This window comes from Carassius carassius, chromosome 30 (genome assembly GCF_963082965.1).
Source record: "Carassius carassius chromosome 30, fCarCar2.1, whole genome shotgun sequence".
NCBI classification, from domain to species: Eukaryota; Metazoa; Chordata; class Actinopteri; order Cypriniformes; family Cyprinidae; genus Carassius; species Carassius carassius.
This window is the reverse complement of record NC_081784.1, coordinates 16,131,862-16,153,027: the sequence shown is the minus strand read 5'-3', so window position 1 is coordinate 16,153,027 and position 21,166 is coordinate 16,131,862. Positions and strand designations below refer to the sequence as shown.

General features: G+C 39.4%; 1 protein-coding gene across 7 annotated transcripts in view; it reads left to right on the top strand.

Annotated features, from left to right (window-relative positions):
- The window catches only part of LOC132110764 (zinc finger SWIM domain-containing protein 8-like), a 35,754-nt gene that overhangs the window by 1,904 nt on the left and 12,684 nt on the right, over positions 1 to 21,166 (top strand). For 6 of the 7 annotated variants that reach the window (XR_009424680.1, XM_059517684.1, XM_059517686.1 and 3 more), the window contains 17 exons: positions 4,891 to 5,044; positions 5,215 to 5,309; positions 7,532 to 7,704; positions 13,444 to 13,551; positions 13,909 to 13,990; positions 14,091 to 14,211; positions 14,492 to 14,693; positions 15,175 to 15,350; positions 15,508 to 16,702; positions 17,022 to 17,153; positions 17,258 to 17,437; positions 17,699 to 17,882; positions 18,002 to 18,100; positions 18,239 to 18,363; positions 18,854 to 19,142; positions 19,288 to 19,440; positions 20,721 to 20,943. Coding sequence is in view for 6 of the 7 variants with exons in the window: in XM_059517684.1 (XP_059373667.1) it covers positions 4,891 to 5,044; positions 5,215 to 5,309; positions 7,532 to 7,704; positions 13,444 to 13,551; positions 13,909 to 13,990; positions 14,091 to 14,211; positions 14,492 to 14,693; positions 15,175 to 15,350; positions 15,508 to 16,702; positions 17,022 to 17,153; positions 17,258 to 17,437; positions 17,699 to 17,882; positions 18,002 to 18,100; positions 18,239 to 18,363; positions 18,854 to 19,142; positions 19,288 to 19,440; positions 20,721 to 20,943 (3,691 nt within the window). In the remaining variant the exon portion in view is untranslated. The remainder of the gene's footprint in view (positions 1 to 4,890; positions 5,045 to 5,214; positions 5,310 to 7,531; positions 7,705 to 13,443; positions 13,552 to 13,908; positions 13,991 to 14,090; positions 14,212 to 14,491; positions 14,694 to 15,174; positions 15,351 to 15,507; positions 16,703 to 17,021; positions 17,154 to 17,257; positions 17,438 to 17,698; positions 17,883 to 18,001; positions 18,101 to 18,238; positions 18,364 to 18,853; positions 19,143 to 19,287; positions 19,441 to 20,720; positions 20,944 to 21,166) is intronic. The other variant, XM_059517688.1, reaches the window with a different exon arrangement.

The following is a 21,166-nucleotide window of genomic DNA, read 5'->3' as shown; positions in this document are numbered from 1 at the left end:
TATATTTTATATATTGTTTTGTATATTATATAACAATGATTGACTAATTAAACTTAAAACTTATAGACATAAATAAATCACCCAACAACTAATAGCAGAAGAATACAGAAGTTGTTTCAAAAATATGTGAGGTGTTAAAAAAAAAAAAACCCAAAAGGGGTTGAAATTAATCAGGAAAGGAGACCGCTTTTGTCCTTAAATTATTTATTTATTACTAGAAAAGTGCTGTTGCATCTGTATTTAATGACTTTTCCTTTATGAATTTCTTTAAAAGTATTTTTTTTAATCTCGTGTAACCTCATCAGAAAAAAAGATGTACATTTTCAGTGTGACTCAATTCTGACTTGAATGCTACAAACCAAAGTGAACATGAATGACTTTCTTCGGCAAAACTTAAAAAAAAAAAGTATACTTTTATGAGTCTGTATTTTTTTTGTCTGTCCAAACCATGAATGTCAGTAAGATCCAATGTTGTTTGAACCTTAACATTCTTCAAAACAACTTATTTTATAGTTCTCTTTATTCTGGTCAACAACTTAAGTTTTTCTCTATGAAAATGTTGTTTTACAGTATTCAGTATCATTTTTATTCCACTGTAAGCTGTAAATCTAGAGCTTGGATATTGCTGCACACCTATGTTGTGTTAAAATGGTGTACGAATCATCTTTGGTCATTAACTCTGTATTACTGCAAGTTCTTTAAACTGCTGAAACGCCGGCCCACCAAAAGCCTGGGCTTGTTGGATGAGTTAAGGGAGTTTGGAAAGGGAGGCCTTGTGTGGTGTTTGGATTGAGAGCGAGTGAGTGTTGTGGGGGGTTGGGTCGAGTTGAGCACCAGAGAGCTGTAAAAAGAGCTTTGGCTTGTTCAGGTCATTGCCTCAGAGCAGAGGATTGTGGTTAAACAAAAAAAGCCCCATTTGATCAATCTGCATAATGCTGCTGATCTTGCACAGCCCAGTTTCAGACACCAAATCCCCCTGATTTTTGTCCGAATCAGTTCTGAAAGTAAATGGGGGTATCTCACGTGCCTGTTTTCTTGGAGCTGGAACTGAGGGAACACAATCGCTCAGACGTGGCTGTTTCTGTTAGCTGGTTGTCTTTGTTCTCTGGTTGTTGGGCTGCGGGCGGTAGAGTTTGGAGCAGTTGGACAGCAGACCACTTATGAGAGACTGTCTCACCTATTCACTGCCTCACAAAAGACAAAGCTGTGTCTCAGCCTGTGTTAACTCTTCTTCTGTTGGTCACCATGGTTTAGTCAGCCAAGACTGGCTATGAGTGTGCCACCTGATTCATTGGGATCTCACTCACATTTAAACACATTGTTGCTGAGGAGCTGTTTGTTGACAGCACCTTTAATGAGTCACCTGTCCCCTGTGAAGTCGTTGACTCCCACTGTCTGGGTGTAATGTATTCTATCTGTTTGTGGTTTGGGTAATTCATCTCCAAAGTAGTTTAGCGTCTCATCTTTTGGTGGCTGGTTTTAGATCATGTCTTGTAATGGTGTGGTTTGCATCTACTATTTGATCACGATGAAACTTATTTTAATACCAGGTTGTACTGTGGGTAAATTGATAACTGTAATGGTGAAATATTAAGTTTCAGGTTATTGGCATACTTTTTTTGGGGGGGGGCATTACTTGACAATTTGGGTGCATCTTTTTGGTTAAGGGTGTCTGATTTATCCCTAAAACAATGTGGAACATGACCCATTTTTATTTTTGTTCAGTGGTTTAGTAGTTTCTATTTAATAACTTGCATTGTAAACACACTATTGGAAATTGTTGCTTTTTTTTTTTGCAAATGGAAAAAGTTCCAGATGTCAGTGCTGAAAAAATTTTGTGCATCTTCAAGCCAAAACAGATTTTTTCAATTCTTGAATGAATCAGTATTTTTGAACAAATCAGTTGATGGAAAGATTCGATGACTTGCTCATAGTCAGTTGTTGAATTCCTGAATGAATCAGAGTGTTTGAATGAGTCTGTTGAATGAATGGTTCAAGAGTTTGGATTTAGTGTGTGTTAAGGGCACCAAGCTTTGCCGTGTATCAGACCTGGGACTTCTCATGTGCACATGCACTTAAAGGTCCCATGACATGGATTATTTCCTTTTCTTTAAATGCTTTTTAATGTTTCCTTAGGTGACTTATATTGTTAGTATGATTTTTACATTTAAAATTTAGAAATAAAAAGCATTTTTTATATCCTGATATTAGCCCTCTGGCTTGAATGCTCTGTTTGAAGGGGCGTGTCTGCTGTGAGACTCCGAGTAAACGACAACTGTTGTGATTGGCTGACATCTTTGCATTCGAAATGCGTATGACATGTGGACCCCTCTCAAATATATTATATATATATATATATATATATACACACACACACACACACACACACACACATATATATATATATATATATATATATATATATATATATATATATATATATATATATATATATATATATATATATACATATACAGCTGTCGAGATAAACAAATCGTGGATTTGTTGATTATATAATTATTTTTTCGATCTTTTCCCATCACATGAAAGGCTGCAGAGCTGAGCACTGAGTAGACAGAGTCTGTTTATCGCGTAAATGCAGTGATCTCGTCGTTATTGCAACACGTTTTCTCTCACAAAATGCTTTCAACACAACTAACAGCAAACACATGAATACAGTAAGAGCTCCGTTGTGCAGCATAACAGCGTCATTCATTGTAACGGCAGTTTAGGCAAGTGTGCAGATATACTCGCGATGTGTGAGAGCTCCGAAAAAAGGGAGCGTTCTTTGATCGCTCTCTGTAGTTAAATCACAATTTAAATAACAGATTTGTTTCATGCTACTAAGAGAAACAACGTGAAGTTGATCGTTTAGTCACTGGCTTGATTCACTGATGCATAAACAATATTAAACGATTTAGAAAGAAAGTCTGTGTGAACTTGAATGATTAACTACACATCAGAAATCACTGATCACAGATCAGGCTTTAATGAACACTGTTACTCACTGTTTGTGCCGGTGCTGTCGAATCCATATCATAAAAGTCTGTTTGTAACACCTGTCCTGACATTGCGAATGAATTATATGTAAATATTTGGGTGGGCAAAGCAGAGAAAGGGGAGGTAACATTTCTCTTTACAACGTCACAAAGAGGAGATTCAAGATCAGCCCGTTTGAGCTTCCGTTTTCTCAAAGGCAGAGAAAGATAGCAAAATCTCGATTTACTCCGATTAAAATTTTTAGAAACTTGGGGACCACATACATGCTAGGGGAAGTCATATTAATGTTAAAAAACCTCAGAAAGTGAAATTTTCATGTCATAGGACCTTTAAGTGGCCAAGACCACAAATAGTGGTATTGAGACAGACTTGTTAAGACAGTCACTTTTTTTGTTCTTGAATGAATAAGTGTGTTTGATTGAATCGATTTATAAGGTTATTATTAAAATTGCCCTTACAAAGGTAAAAAATTTAATTCTAGAGGCAAATACTGCCCCTTTATGTAAAAGTTCATTTCTGACCTTGCAGGTTTGTCCTCAAAATTTTATTATATAACCCTTTTATAAAAATACTAAGACACTCAAGGGCTGTGCTATAATGCTAGCATAGTCAAGTCTAAAGTTGTTAAGCCTGAGATGCAGTGTAGTCAGAATATTCTTGTTGTGTTGAAAAATATAGCATGGCTTCATGTAAAATCTCTCCATGTGGCATTTGTATAGTGTTATACTGACAGTGTAAGTGTATCAGTGCAGTCTGCCTGAGTGTAATGTGAGATCCAGCTCTAAGGTGACCGAGTGCAGTGGATTACAGTCCAATTGCTTAAAGCTCTGTTATGATAATGACCTCCTGATGTTGGTGTTCATTTCAGATGGATCTTGCTAATATCTAATGAGATAAGTACTGTATGTCACTACAGCCTTGTAGCTCAATGTAGAAAATAAAGTTTCATTGGATGCACTGCCACTAAAAACCTGTGTCTGAGTTCACTTTAGGCTGTAGGCACAAAAATTCAGTTGCTCTTGAAGGAGTGTCTTTTATCTGAGTGTTTTTCATTCTTATAGCCTGGCCACTCTTATCATTGTCTGGAGGAAATTGGTGACTTGAATCCAGGACCCCGCAGGATACTGGAATAACCCCCCCCCCCCCCCCCCCCCCACACACACACAAAACTCTCAGTGGAGTCATGTTGGCAGCTGTCCTGCTTTCTCTCAATTTAGCCTTGAGTGTATATGAACAGTCTACAACAAAATGGGTTGCCTGAGGTCTTGAAACTCACTTCTCAGTCTTGTTCCCTCTGTTTCAAATGAGTCGTTTGAACTGCAGCCATCTATGTGACTATTGTTCAGCTATTTTCCTATAATGCCAAGTATTTTTTGTTGTTTAATGCTGAGTAGATGTGACCGGAACATAGTGATTTTATCACCATACTAATCAAGACCTGTTCACACAAGCAGAAAAATTTGGTAGATTCTGTCTGGTTGTTAATTCAGTGTCTGCTATTCACGTTCACTTGGCAAAACAGTCAGTTTGCCAGTGCCACCAGATCATAATTTTATATAGCAGCAGTGGTTCTGGGCAAAAAAAAAAAAGTAGTGTTGGATTTTCTTTGAAACATAATTTTCTTTATAGTGCAAAAGCACGAATCTTATTGGTTGGTCAGTTTTCTTCGCAGTACAATGGCAAAGAGATTAGAATACCTGGACTTAAATATAAATCTGTTGGCTGTTAGTGCCAGTCTGATCAGTCATGTTAATTGCATTTATTCAAATTAAAGTGTTTTGGTGTGAACTACTTCATATTGTTGTAAAATATCCATTGATGCCATTAGTTTCACTCTTTGAGCATGTAGTTTACCTGCAACAAAAAAGTAACTCTGATATTACATCTTAGATGGACAAGTCATCCCTCTGGTGGAGCTGTCAGCCAAACAGGTGGCGTTCCATATTCCATTTGAGGTGGTGGAAAAGGTCTATCCTCCCGTTCCTGAGCAGCTGCAATTGCGGATTGCCTACTGGAGCTTCCCAGAGAACGAGGAGGACATCAGGTGAAAGTCTTGTAATAGCTAATAGGCTATATTATTACCCTTTGCTTTCAAATGCTTGTGATGACCTTTACAATTAATAAGATTAACCAGTTAGATACCAGAATGCCCTTTAAGATTTAAAGTATGACAGGATGCTCAGTTTAAGTTCTTTCTTCTCTCTGTCCTTGCAGATTATACTCCTGTTTGGCCAACGGCAGCCCTGATGAGTTCCAGCGTGGCGAACAGCTCTATAGAGTGAGGGCTGTGAAAGACCCTCTACAGATAGGTGAGAGATCAAAGACATCCCACATTTATCATGTCATTAGTGTTGTTTTTTTTTTCAACCAAAAGCTTCTGAAAGTTGTTTTGCTGCATTAAACGCTTTTTGACATCAATCTAAAAATAGATTTTTAGGATACAATAAGATTCATGACTTAAAATAGCAGTCAGAGAAGAGAAAACCAGAGACATGGAACATAAGACTAAGTGTATGTGTGAGTGATTTGTGTGAATGAATGCTGTTGTTGGATGCAGTGGGCTGTACAGCAGCAGAGGGAAAGCATGATGCACCTGGCCTGAGCCTGACCTATCTCACACATACACCCTCAAGGGGTCTGCCTGCTCGCTCATTCACAGTGTTTAAGATGTCCATAGAGTGTAGCCAACTCATAAAAAGCATAAAATATAACCTTAAACTCTGTCAGTGTACCGATATACACTATCGTTAAAATGTTTGTGGTCGGTAATTTTTGGTTTATTTTGTAATATTTTTTGAATAAAGTCTCTTATGTTCCCCAAGGCTGCATGTCTGGGCTGTTTTAACTGAAAGAAACTTGAATTGATCTTAAAATATGTCAGTGCAGTTGTTTTGTCTGATGATGCACAAGAGTAATGTTATTTTTCTAAGGCACTTTTATAAAAAATACTTAAATGTCCTAATTGAACTATGGCCTAATTCTGGCTTAACCTAAACCCTGTCTGAAACCAGGCCATAGTATTTTGCATATCAAAGTAAAAATAAATATATGTCAAATATAAAATGTTCTTTGCTCAAGATTAGCAGTGAGTTATTAAATGAGTCAGATGCTTCAGGCTAAGATGTGTCAGTAGTTCTAAAAATAATAGTGATCTTGCTGTTTAATTAGAAGGCTAAAATCCAACCAGCTTGTTTTTCAGAAGCATACTTCACGTTTGGTTGCATCTTGAACACTCTAAGTTCCTGGTTCCTCTGATTTATGTTGTTGTTTAACACTCACCGCTTTGTTTACTGTGTGGTAGCAAATTTTTAGGGGTTTTATGGTCCGTTATATGAAACTGAAAATTTCTCAAAACCAAAAAAAAAAAAAAAATCCTCCTCCTAACTGCCCTGGCCAATCAGTGACCTCCCGACTGTCCGTCAAGGTCAAATCAAATTTTCTCACTCACTTCACCAGAGTGGAGCCAGAACGGTCTGACACAGAAAAGCTGCACCTGAAAGGAAGTGCTTCTAAAACTCTTCTCTTTACGCTTTCTTTAAACTCATGGTCAGAATACAATGCTAAATTTCCAAGGATCAGCCTTTACACAACATGCCTAAACTCCCTGGTTGCTGCTACTTACTAGTCTATTCAACTGAATTGCTGCATTGCCTGCTGGGATATGCATCAGATAGACCCATTCAGTCACTTAATTGTTTATGGCGTGCATGTGAGGTAAATTATCAGTTTAATGAGAGTTTTTAGTGATGTATTCTATATCACCGTAAATGCAGCCCAATATTCTTTCATGATGTGTAACTGTTGACAACCCAGTGACATTTGCAGTCATGATGTGCTTATTGGCCCAGGCAGTGATTCACTTTTTTTTAAAACAAGACTGATTATTAAATTCTTTGGCCCTTTTATTTTAGCCGGGACAGCTGACAGGAGAATTTGGGTCAGGAATAAAGAAAAAGAAGGGTGCTTTTGGCACTAAAAGGTAGATTGAATTTGTTGAATTTGGAACCGGAGCTATGAGCTGAAACTCCCCACCACCCCCACCTCTGCTCTGGCTGGCCAGAGGAGCACTGGCCGCTGTCCAGTGGTAAAAGCTTTTGGCCAACCCCCTACACTCAACTTTCCACACACACATTTGGACTCTTTCTTTCTCTCTCCCCATCTCAGATGTCTTTCATTTCCTGTATGGTCTGTGTACAGTGCAATTGCTGTTATATCATTCGGTCTTACAGTCAGCAGACTCCCTCAGACTTTTAAACATTAATGTTTCTTTAATTGTCCCAAAAAACCTCCTTGCACTTGGTGCAAATATAATCATTTGGGTTCTTCTTTTTGTTATTTATATATAAAAAAAAATATGTTTTGTGTGCAATAAATCTAATAATTGCAAACGTTTTTTGTTTTATTTTAAAAAGTTTTATTTCACAACCACTTACTCCCCAATAACAAGGATGTTTTTATCCAGAGTTTAAAGAGAATGTGAACTATATTTTAGTTGAAATGTGTTACAACAGGCTTTTGTTGTCTCAAACAGGTTTTCACCTCAGTGCCACAGTAGTGTCGCCCCAGGCCGGCCAATCCAAAGGAGCCTACAATGTAGCTGTAATGTTTGACCGCTGCCGCATCACTTCCTGCAGCTGCACCTGTGGAGCAGGAGCCAAATGGTGTGCCCACGTTGTGGCCCTCTGCCTCTTCAGAATTCACAATGTAAGAGATTTTAGAAGCACATAATGGCCTCTGGTTAGGGATACACAGTGGTGTATTGGTACCATTTCAATTATTAGCCAATATTAGTTATTTTGTTTTGTTTTTTATATTGAAATTGAATATTTAATTTTGCATGCTTCATTTAGCCTATTTTTATTTTTGAATTATGCTTACACTCACTTGAAACCTTAAAAATATTATTAGGGATGTAACGATTAACCGCAAGCCGGTCGAAAATCGATTCAAATATGTGACGAAACAAATCGCGATTCAGTTAGGGGTAAGAGTTTATATGAATGCCTGTCTAAGGGGAACTTACTGTCTTTAGAAAAGTTTAGATGGTATTTTTTAATTTCATCTTGCCCCTGTATAATGCATATTAAAGTTCATAAGTGCAGCGCAGCTTTGTTTACAGCAGACATCAAGGAAAAGCTTTAAGTGTCACCTGCTGGCAGAGAGTGAATCTGCGTCTCATTCAGCTCGTCCGCTGTTTCATGCATATATTATGTATAGTTTCACAAAACTGAAGTCAAACCATTCTGTTTTTAGGGGCTGGTTCGAAATAACATTTTTTGAGTTTCGAAGCTTCGATAGTAATCAACACCGAATATTTGACGCTTCGGAGGGAAAGGCTTAACATATTCTTCTCTCTAATAAAGGCAGGAATCTCTGCGTGTCTGTCTGTTTGCATAATTGCAAATTATGTTGAGAACTGTTCATCCGGGTGTGTTGCTGCGGACCCAAGGGAGTGCAGTGTGCATTTTGGTGCAATATGGACACGCGACACGTTCAGAATTAATCAACTTTTAATAAACTACAGAACTGCACGAGCCAGAAGCGGCATGCCTTATGCAGACAGGGCTTATGTGCTCTGAGAATGGACACAAGGTGGATAAAAGCAGCTAGTTTTTACTCCAATTATAAACTATAGGTGTACTACTTACAGAAAATAGGCGATTTTTCAAACTTGACGTGCTGTTGCGGTAGGCCAGTTTCAAATCTCACATCTTGCACACTGCCTTTGTCTTGTCCTCACACAATTTAAAGTGCTCCCACACAGATGAGGTCTTCTGCATTTTTGTTTTCTCTTCCAGATAAACTGAATCTTGACTTTCATGACGTTCACTCATGGGCGATTCATAAGCCGCTTTTCCACTATTGGGCCAAACTTAATCAAACTTAAATTATCTTTGCTTAACCATTCCGTTCTGATCTGGGCCAGTCAGCACGTATACGGTTTCTTTTCCACTGTTCTCTTGGGTTCGCATTTGTAGCACTTTGGAATGCAATACAAATGCGTCATTTGTTGCTTTGGAAACACAAGTGTAATATAAACAGCAATAATGACTATGATCAGATATTTCTGTTTTTGGGACTTTTTTTTAAATCTGATATTTACTTCATTCAGTAACAGAAAAAAAACTCTTGACGTGAAAAATAAACAAAGCGACAATGCGTATTATATCAAGAAGCGCAAATGTTTCCTCCACAGACTAAAATGTCTCGGACATATTTTTTTTTGTATTGATATTTTTCTATTTAATATTTTCTTTTTTTTAATACTCCAATTTCACTGCTGGTTATAAATGCTCTATATAATTGTGTATGTGACGAATAAAAATATTGAATCTTGAACGTAGCATAGCTGTTTACTTGGCTGTTTGATCAGTTTGCGGTCTTCTTCTTAGCCAGCTATGGAGAAACTGGTAGCAAGGCAACAGATTGATGACGACACGCACTCTAACAGCACGGCAAGGCATGGTTGTCTAACCATGCAGAGAACGGTTTGCAGTCATACCGCCCAATACCAGGCTTACTTGGGGGGGAAGTCGTGGCCTAATGGTTAGAGAGTCGGACTCCCAATCGAAAGGTTGTGAGTTCGAGTCCCGGGCCGGCAGGAATTGTGGGTGGGGGGAGTGCATGTACAGTTCTCTCTCCACCTTCAATACCACGACTTAGGTGCCCTTGAGCAAGGCATCGAACCCCCAACTGCTCCCCGGGCGCCGCAGCATAAATGGCTGCCCACTGCTCCGGGTGTGTGCTCACAGTGTGTGTGTGTGTGTTCACTGCTCTGTGTGTGTGCATTTCGGATGGGTTAAATGCAGAGCACAAATTCTGAGTATGGGTCACCATACTTGGCTGAATGTCACTTCACTTATTTTTTTATTTTTTTTATTTTTTTAATAAAACTGTAACTGTACCTGACAGTTCTTAGAACCGTTCGCCCCGATAGTAAAAAAAACCCAAAAGTGGCTATATTCAAGCGCGAATGAAGACTGTTTTGCGGGGGATGCCAGGTGTTCAAAAAAATAAGTAAATAAATTATTTTAATCTTATAATTTTAAATCGAATGCCAGCCCACTGAACGAATATTTGAATAATCGAATATTCTGTTCCAGCCGAATATTCTGGTCCATCTGTTTTTGCTTAAAAATGTCTAAATTATACAATCTAATTTAGATTAAAAACTGCTCATGTTGCATGTATGCAGCATCTTTGTTTGGATCATGATTAAAATGCAGTGGTTGCCCTATAATTTTAAATGGAAAGCGCACAGACAAAGCCTTATTTTGTTTAAAGGAAAAGATTTATTTGATTTATCACTTTATTTGATTTGAGGCATCATACTTTACATATCTAATTTCACTTATTTTTCATATTTGTTTAATGTTCTATTGTCAAATTATTTTTAGTTTTATTTAACCTAATAAAATGGAATTTTAATAACATCTTCACATGAAAACAATCATCTTATCAGATTTATTTTTCCTGGTGTTTCTCTTGTATTATTTCCCCTTATTCCCTTCGAAGTAAACAATCTGCAACTGCTGCAAAATACCTTTACAATGAGGCTGATTTGGTGTGCGGCAAAATACAGGGCTTAAAATAGAAAAGCATATTTTAATCTGCTTTTTTATGAACTAACACCCCAAATCCATTTGAAATATAGTTGAAAATGTTCCCCTAAGGTGTGAAAAAATTAATGCATTAACAAAAACCTCAAGGTTCTCAAACCTGTCCTGAAGTACCCCCTGCCCTGCACATTTTGTACATCTCCCTCACTTACCACACCTGATTCAACTCATCAGCTCTTAAGTGGAGCCTGCAAGACCTGAAGTGGGTGTGTCAGATATAGGGGGACACACAAAACATTCAGTGCTGGGGGTACTTCATGGAGAGGTTTGAGAACCCCTGGTTTAATTCAACAGTTGTCAGTGTGTCTCACAACAACACATACCATGCTTTTTAATGTGCCTGGTTCAAATGGACATGTCTGCGGGACTGATTTCACATAAAGCACATGCACAATCTCTCTCAAGGTTTCTATCTGTGTGGAGTGACTGTGGGCGTAACAGCACTGAGAAGCTTTTGATTAGGTTTGATGTCTCCCTGTGGAGTCAGGAGGGTGGAGGAAAGGATCTGCACTGCTGTGATATCCCCTAACCAGGAGGGCCTGCCACAGTCAGATAGACCCGGCGGCCCGGACAGTGGGCGGCATTTAGCATTTGCATGTGGGTTTTGTTTTCTGTGTGCTGCTGCTGGGGGAAATTATAACAAACTTATTTTGCATAAACTTTTTCTTGCATGTTTGGTTTGGTTGTAAATAACAAATACACACTTCTCCTGTTTGGTTTTTCTTGTAAATTACACTAGAAATTAGTGAATTTGTGAATTACCATGAAGAAGAGAGTAAGAAAGAAATATAAGATGCTTAAGTAGTGTCTGCAAAATAACACTTACCCATATTTGTATATTCAGTGTTTCTTGGCAAATAGCTTTGAGGATGTATCATTTTAATGCACTTACTCTTATTATGCAGTCCTCTAGTGTTTATTCTGCTATTGTGAGTTGAATAAACCGTTATATTCTTAGTTCTGCTATGGCCTTTATCAGCTAAACCGCAATTTCAGTAAATATTTGACACTTTAGATTTAATCTTGCTATAGTATCTCTTCATTTGCTGCTTTATCTGTTGAGGCTGGTGTCTAAGGAGGTTACCTATCATTTCTTCACATCACAGCCTTAAGTTCAAATGTTTTAGGCTTGACATTTAGCCCACCTACTCAGCAGAACCGTATCACAGAGATTGTTACTAAGTACAATGCATTCTTGCTTTTTCTATAGCTTTAGTAGAACAAGACAAAAAGATACCTTCCGTTGAACTCAAACAGACAGTGGTGCTACTGGATTTAGATATTGTATATTTAGTAGCTAGAGAGGCATGCACTAGTAATAAACTGTTTGTGGCAGTCATTAGACTTCTTGTTCTTTATCATCACTGTGACCTTTAACTATTTGAGTGGGATTGTGTGGTTATTTTCAGGTGTCGTGACTCGTGAGCTGTCAGACTGTCCTCACAGCTAAACTTGCATCAATACTATCCTAATTGTGCTGGTTAAAACTGGTTGCAACTTGCATTAAAACATTCTAACTTTTAACTGTTAAAAACATTAGTAATGTTCTGATATTGACCAAAATTACCATAATTATAACACAATTTGTCAAGATGAACACTGCAAGTGGGGGTTTTCAAATTGGTTACTGCAGGGGGGTGCTAGCGGGTCCCTGAAAAAAAGAATAACTAACATTTACCAAATTTTAAATTATTTTTATTTTGTTTAAAGCGGTGTATAAAAATATTTATTGTCATACAGGTACAATAAATAGATTTTTTTGTTTTTATATATATTTTCATGATTTACATGTACTTTTGTACATTAACTTTTTTTTGTAATATTGTCATTCATTTTTTTTCTATTTTCATTCTGCTATCAGTAATGTCTTTCTAATATCATGCTTTCGGTGTTTTTCACACAGTGTCTTATATATATTATAAAGATAAAAAACAACTCTCTATAATCTACATTTATGCATTTGACAGGCACTTTTAATCAAAGTGACTTGCATTACACTCAAGCTAAACTTTTTTTTTTTTTTGATTGATTGATTGATTAATAATTGATGGATTCCCTAGGATCTGAACCTATGATCATGGTGTTACTTGGTATTATGTTTATTTAGCAAAAAAAGTTTTGTAGCCTTTTTATATTTTAGGAAAAGTGGTGGCTCCCCAGATCATCATAATAGCAGTCTTATAGCATCAAGAAGTTTGAAAAATGCTGAGTTACAATACGTTCGGGGAGATGTTTTCAGATAGTTTAATCTGAATTTGTGTACGGAAGTATGTGGTTACTCATAGAGTTAGACTCTCAGTCACGTGGCTATTCCCGGACTCAGCCGTACTGGGGTATTGTCCAGGAATCCTAAACATTTCCGTCCTCCTTTTCCTCCTCTAAGTTCTCCAGGTCCTGCTCTCCTCCCCATCCTCCATCTCCCAGACACGACCAGCACATTTCACTCCAGTAGCTCACAATACTGTTCCCACAGGATGCTCCACATTCTCTTTAATAACCTCAGTATGAGCTAAAGAGAGAATTAGCTCTGATGGGCTCAAAACGTGTCTTTTTGGAGCTCATATATTATGTATGGGCCATTTGCAAATGAGGGGTTTTCTGCTCATGCTGGAGGAGAGTACCAGGTGATGGCACACAGGGACAGCCACCTAAAGACATCAAAGTCTCCAGACACATAAGAAATGCACAGCGTATTTGCTAATGAGCAGCCTGCTCCTGGTTTAGTTTGCACTAGTGAGTGGGAGTTAAAGCTTTGATTTCAGTTCTAGATGTCGGCCAATGCCAGCTTGAATGTCAGTGACTCTTGGCATGTGTTTGGTTCTAGGCTTCTGCAGTGTGTCTTCGAGCACCTGTGTCAGAGTCCCTGTCCAGATTACAGCGGGATCAACTCCAGAAGTTTGCACAATACCTCATCAGTGAACTCCCACAGCAGGTGAGGCATGCATTATTTATTAGTTTTTATAAATTGTAGAGATGGCCCCGTTGCTCATGGCTTCTCTGAGCTCCTCTGTGTCGTTGCACAGCTCTAAATAACTGTGATGAAGTGCTCACAGTGGCATCATTGTGCTTATTAGGGTGTGACAGCTCATTTCTCACAGTTCAGTTTGTATCATGGTTCTGTGGTCATGACTTTGGTGGGGTTCTATATATATATATATATATATATGTAAATGTTTAATATAGGGTATTGACGGAATCTCTCTTCCTTGAGTACCACCATCTTAGAACAAAAATTTTTTTTTTAATGATACATTAATTTCTGGCTTTGTGATTCATTTTGTATTTGCAGATCTTGCCGACAGCTCAGCGTCTTTTGGATGAGCTTCTGTCCTCCCAGTCTACCGCTATTAACACCGTGTGTGGAGCCCCAGGTATGTACTGACCTACAAACCACAATTATTGAATTTCTAAATTTCTCGTTCTCTGTGAAGGCTTGAGGACCTTGTAAAATCCTGCTTTTTCTTTTCTAAGATCCTACTGCTGGCCCTTCAGCCTCTGACCAGAGCACCTGGTATCTAGATGAGTCCACCCTCAGTGACAACATAAAGAAGACCTTGCACAAGTTCTGTGGCCCATCACCTGTTGTGTTTAGGTAAAAACTTCCTGTCTGGTACTGCCTGTAGCACAATCTCCTGATATCATCTATGTTCTGAAGAAGAGCATCAGGCGTAATGGAGCAGGTTCCCTGTGGGGTGCTTTTTCACCGATTTTGTTTTGTTAAACCTATAAAAATATTTTCACTTGACAAATTAAAAACATCCTCAAATTTGTAATGGCTTAACACATTTAGTTGTTTGGATGAAGATGAACAGCAAACAGATGGATGAGCAACAGACAGAACTAACTGTTCTTTTGTCGCTTGTTGTTCTCAGTGATGTGAACTCCATGTACCTGTCATCCACTGAGCCTCCGGCAGCTGCCGAATGGGCTTGTTTGCTGAGGCCCCTGCGAGGCAGAGAGCCAGAGGGCATCTGGAACCTTCTGTCCATCGTCAGAGAGATGTTTAAGAGGAGAGACAGCAATGCTGCGCCTCTGTTAGAAATCCTCACCGAACAGTGTCTCACCTATGAACAGGTAAATAACTGACCAGGCCTCACTTCACACACCAGGGCGACGGTTTCATGTGCACAAAATTGCATCATCCTGATGCAAACTCTTGTCACATTTGTTCCTGAGATTAAACCCTAGCAAATTCATAGGAATGTTTACAGCCAAATGTTTGTGAATAGTAATTTCCTCATTTTTATTGCATACTTTTTTTTTTGGGGAAAATGAGATAATATCCTAAAACTTCTATTAAATGTATTTTGCCATTTGGAAAAAAAAGTGAAGCATTTCAAATGTATAGATTTTTTTATTATTATTATAGTATACATATAACATTCATTTTTTTATTAGACTTAGAACCCCGTATTTTAACTTTTTCTTAATTTACAGAAAGGAAATCTTACGTTTGGTTTTTGACTGCGTCTGAATAATATTTGTTTGGTGATGCATTTTAATCTGACCTTACTGTTCTAATGATAGTGTACTGCTCCCTCTGTATTTCCTCCAGATCATTGGCTGGTGGTATAGTGTGAGGACATCGGCCTCTCACAGCAGTGCTAGCGGGCACACAGGTCGCAGTAATGGCCAGACAGAGGTTGCAGCTCATGCATGTGCCAGCATGTGTGATGAAATGGTTGTTTTATGGAGACTGGCGGTGCTCGACCCTACCATGAGTCCCCAGAGGTGAGCAAGTAGGAAGAGCCGGTTAGACTCTAAAGAACTAGTGATTCATGTTTGTTGTGACTTTGATCTAGGTTACCTTAACTTAAAGATTTGTGGCTGTATTTGTCACCACTTAGGTAGGGTTAATGTTCTTTCTCTTGTCTATTTGTGACTTCAGGCGTTTGGAGCTTGCTGCCCAGCTAAAGCTATGGCACCTGAAGGTAATAGAGATTGTGAAACGGGGGCAACACCGCAAATCTCTTGACAAACTATTCCAGGGCTTCAAACCAGCTGTGGAGTGCTGCTACTTCAACTGGGAAGTGGCCTACCCTTTACCTGGCATCACCTATTGTGGCGCAGATAAGAAAAATGCCTCATTTTGTTGGGTCAGGATGGTGCAGCAGCAGCGAGGCGCTAAAGCTGGCACCAGTGGGGAACCAGGAGAAGGTGCTCGCGGTGGAACGTCAGAAGGTACTTCCTCTGAACAAAAGTCACGGTGCAACTCTCATCTTCCCCAGCAGGAGGTGGCTGTCCGCCCTAAGGAGACCATTGTGAGCAAGAGGAAAGGAGTGCCAGTTGTGAATAGTGGAGGCGTGCTGGTTTGTCTGGGTGGAAGGGTCTCTCTCTCTCTTCAGGAGGGAGGTAAAGGCATGTATAAAGCCAGTAGCTCCTCTCAATCAGCTGGTAGTAAGGCCAAGCTTACACAAAGCAACAAGGGCTCATGTGGAAGTTCGAGTGGTGTCAGTGGGAAACACCCCAATGCTAAACGGCGAACTAGCAGTGAGGACAGCTCTCTGGAGCCTGACATGGCTGAGCTGAGTCTGGATGATGGTTCCAGTCTGGCGCTTGGAGCGGAGGCCTCTAACACCTTTGATTTCCTGCCGCCTCCACCAGAGATGTTGCCATCACCCAGTCCTCTTCTCCGAGAGCCACTCAAATACAGTGGTAACGTTTCAAAAGAGCATGCTTATGAGACAAAACGTGTGCTGCCCTCTGCTGCTGATGCCCATGCCTGCTCCATTGCAATTCCAGTAGTGGTCGCTATGGAGAAAAAGGTGGAAGCAGAGGCAGATCTGGATGAGAATGGAGGAGATGAGGACCCCTTAGATGATACTCGGCACTCTGCAGCGCTCAGCAAGGCTCAGCAGGGTCGCAGAGAGGGAGATGGAAGTGGGGCTTCAGGAGCCTCAGGGCCTCAGGCAGTTGAGGCAGCAGCAGGAGCAGATGCTGTGTGTGAAGATGACTATCAAGCGTATTACCTTAGTGCCGCATCAGAAGAGGGAGCAGATAGAGGGGTTGCAGACAGCAACCATGAAGAAGAGCCAGACATCTTTGCTGGGATTAAACCTCTGGAGCAAGAGGGCAGGATGGAGGTGAATCTAATATTTTTTTTTTTTTTTTTTACACATAATGTGCTGAAAAGTATGAATTAACACTCAGTGAGAGCTAAATGTAGCCATGTATCTTAACTTTTGTCTCTAGGAAATGTATCTACTTTATCTGGAATGCATAAATAAAAAAGATAATTTATAATTACATTTACGTTTAAATAAGTTTTTTAGTTTTTTGTTTGATGTTTTGCTAATTTTGGACCGCAGTAAAAAAAAATTTTATTGGTCAAAATTGTATTTTATTTTGATTTGATTGCGCTGAATTTTAAAAGGTTTTCAATGTTAAAATGGTGTGTTGCAGATACTTTTTGCCTGTGTGGAGGCTCTCTATGCTCATGGCTATAGTAATGATGCGTGCAGACTGGCTGTTGATCTTGCTCGAGATCTGCTGGCTAACCCTCCTGACCTGAAGGTGGAGCAGCCACAGACAAAGGTAGTGAAACAGCCTTTTTCAGAGTTTTCTCAGACGTTTCAGCTGTGACGTACAATCCTGCTTGTGCTCACATTTGAAAACGAATCTCTTCCTGTCTTGTTTAGGGTAAAAAGAGTAAGGTGTCAACCAGTAAACAGACACAGGTGGCCACCAACACCCTGTCTAAAGTAGCCTTCCTTCTGACTGTGTTGAGTGAGAGGCTGGAGCTCCATAACCTGGCATTCAACACTGGCATGTTCTCCCTGGAGCTGCAGAGACCGCCGGCTTCTACTAAAGCTCTGGAGGTAAAGCAGAAGTTCTGTTCATCCTATTAAACCAGTGACCTGCTAGTATGACAGTTTAGTTTCTTGTTGCGTATGTCACTCGTTTGGCCGATATAGGAAGTGCCTAATATCATAATACCATTAACATTAGTAAATGAGACCCAAATTTACACTTTGAAACTTACACCACAAAATAAAAATGCATTGTAATGTTTTGATGCCCGATGTCTAGTGAAGTATTTTGAGTGCCATAATTCTGAGCTACTGTGCTACTTATGTTAGGTCAAGCTGGCATATCAGGAGTCAGAGGTGGTGGCTCTGCTGAAGAAGATTCCTCTGGGTCTTGTAGAAATGACTTCCATAAGGGACCGAGCAGAGCAGCTCCGTGATGGAAACTTCTGCGACTATCGTCCGGTTCTGCCCCTCATGCTAGCAAGCTTCATATTTGACGTACTCTGCACCCCTGGTAAGTCGCACATCTACCTTTTCCCACAATTTTACAAATGTTCTTTTAAAAGCCCCAAAATCCCCCATGCTCGTTTTTCACATATATCTTTTTTTTATTCTTTCACTTGCCTATTGCAGTGGTCTCTCCCACGGGCTCTCGACCTCCTAGCAGGAACCGTAACAATGAAATGCCTCGTGATGAGGAGCTGGGGTTTGAGGCAGCTGTAGCAGCTCTTGGTAAGAATCAATTTATGTGAAGAAGAAAAAAAGCACAAAACCAACCAGCACTAATGTGTTTTTGATAAATCTATTTTCTTTATTTCTGTGTTTCAATGGTCTCTTTTTCTTATAATCTTTTTTTTTTTTTTTTTTTAGGTATGAAGACAACGGTCAGTGAGGCAGAGCATCCTCTGCTGTGTGAAGGGACACGGAGAGAGAAAGGAGACCTGGCTCTAGCACTAATGATCACCTATAAAGATGACCAAAGCAAGCTTAAAAAGGCAAGTGTTTTGACGTTATTCATGCAATATACAGTAACCAGCTAAAGTTACAGTCTTCTGAAGCAATGTGAACGGACTGGAATATAAACTAACGTTCAAAAGTTTGAGGTTAAGATTTTTAAAAATGTCTTACCAGCTTACCAGTGCTACAGTAAATCAACAATATTGTGAAATATTATTACAATTTAAAATAACCGTTTTAAATTTTAAAATGAAATATTCATCTGATGGCAAAGCTGCCATTACATGCCAATCTTTCTAAAATGCTGATATTTTGCTGAAGACGAGATAAATAAGATGTCATGAAATACTGAATAAAAGTATACATTTTCTTAAATATCTTACTGACTTTTAAATGTACATAATTTTATTCATGTTAGCTATCCCTTTAGGAACATCCATACTTATGCTGAGAGTCTTTGCCATGCTATCATGTTTAAAATGCAGTGAATGGCTTAAACTATTAATGTTTGATTTCATCTTTGTGTAGATTCTTGACAAGCTCCTGGATCGTGAGAGCCAGACCCATAAGCCTCAGACTCTGAGCTCCTTTTACTCTAGCAAACCAGCCACGAGCAGCCAAAAGAGCCCATCCAAACATGCCGCTCATGGTGCCAGCGGAGCCGCGGGAGGAGTGTCAAAGCACACGCCTGCTGCAACAACATCATCTGTGCAGGGCGTGACTGGCGGAGGAGCGGCGGGGCAGCAGGGCGGTTTAGTGGGTAGTGCAGTTCAGAGTGCAGCAACAGGAGAGGGCATCGCAGACAACAGAGATCAAGGTGAACCACATCCACCAAAGTATTATGAGTAGACACTTAAATTTCAGAGGGAAATTCACTGCTGAAATGTTATTGTTTTGGGTCCTTGTGTAGGCGGTAGTGACCAAGTTTAATTTTATCCATCTCGTACTACTTGTTTTGGCAGAGGGTGCGCAGTCGACCTCCTGTGAGCAGCAGAGCGAAGCTGCGCCCTTCAAGCCTGAGGGCACTGTGCCCAGTCGTTTGGCACTGGGGGGTCGCGGGGCATATGGCACGCGCTGCTGGGGATCACCTGTACGGCAGAAAAAGAAACACACTGGTGAGAGACAGAAGAGTACATTTGATGCAGCACCCGTGTTCTTTATTTTATTATATGTGTGTGTACTGTGTATATTTATTATGTGTATATAAATACATGCATGTTTAAGAAAAATATATTATTTTTATATATTAAATATATTTATAAATTATATGAATATAAATGTAAATACATATATATTTTCATGTAATAAAATATTTTCTAAATATATAATGTATTTGTATTTATATACACAATAAATATACACAGAACACACACACACACATATTATGTAAACAAAAACATTTATTTTGGATGCGATTTAATCGTTGCCTAGCACTATTTTAAAGGAGTCATATGACGTTGCTAAAAATAACATTATTTTGTGTATTTGGTGCAGTGCAGTGTGTTTATGCGGTTTAAGGTAAAAAAAAAAACACATTCTTTTGCATAATTAATTGCTTTTTATAATGTACATTGCTGTTGCTCCTCTATGCCTGCCTTTCTGAAACCATAGATTTTTACAAGGCTCATCAGTCTGAAAAGCGAGTTGTGATAAACGATAAACAACAAGTGCTAACGTTACTCTACACTGCTCAAATATCGAGTTTGAATAATCAGTGGCAAATGATTTAAATATGAAAATGTACTTACAGACTGTGTGTCAGAAGCGCCAGAATGTCCTTGCGGTTTGAACTGCCCTATTTAATAGAAACGGACACCTGCATTGTAGGCTACTCTCACAGGAAACAGTCCTCATCCTCTGCAAAATGCGCTGTGCACATCTGAATATTTGGGTTGAATTCTTCTGGAACAGTGTTGAACCACTGGATTTGTAGTTGTGTCCCCTTTTGGAAGGCCAAACAAAGTAGTTTCGCTTTCACAACGAAACACACAGCATCTCCAAGACATGGCCGCAGTCGCAACAGCGAGAATAAAAGTTATGCCGCCTTTCCTTGTGTGAACATTTGGGCGGCATTATGCAAATCTTTCCACATCGTGGCATAGACATGTGGTGGCGTGTTAAAACAAGCCGTTTAAGGAAGGAGTGGTTGACTCTTAACTTTTATAAAGAATATTTCTTTGGGTTTGAGACTTTAGTCTTTGCAACTTTACAGATCTTCTTAATGCACCAAGAGCTTGTAACACTCTGAAGAGAAGGGAAAAATTGAACTGTGGTGTTTTCAAATATAATATTATTTTATATATATTACTTCTTTATTTACATTATTATTTTTAACCTTGCTTGAAGAAATTTGAGACTGTGAAAAGGTCATGTTTCTTTTGACTTGTTTTCTCAGGCATGGCAAGCATTGACAGCAGTGCTCCAGAGACCACCTCAGACAGCTCTCCTACTCTCAGTCGACGCCCATTTCGAGGTGGCTGGACAGCAGCTTCCTGGGGGAGAGGCCAGGACAGTGACAGCATTAGCAGCTCTTCCTCTGATTCACTTGGCTCATCGTCATCCAGCGGCTCCCGCAGAGCTGGAGGAGGAGCCAGAGCCAAGAGTACTGACACCAGCAGGTGAGACAAGCCTTCGCCCTTTTTACCCTCATTGCCCTTTGTAAAGATTTGGTCTAATTTTTTGGGTGCTTGTACATCAGTATGTCTTTTTGAGGCCTCAGAAAACAATTAAATCTCAAATTCAGAAGCTGTTGATTGACTGAATCAGTTGTTTCACTTCAGAGCCAAAACAGATTCTCCAATCCTCTGTGTCTACAGTTTGTCACACATTGCCTCTTTTCCT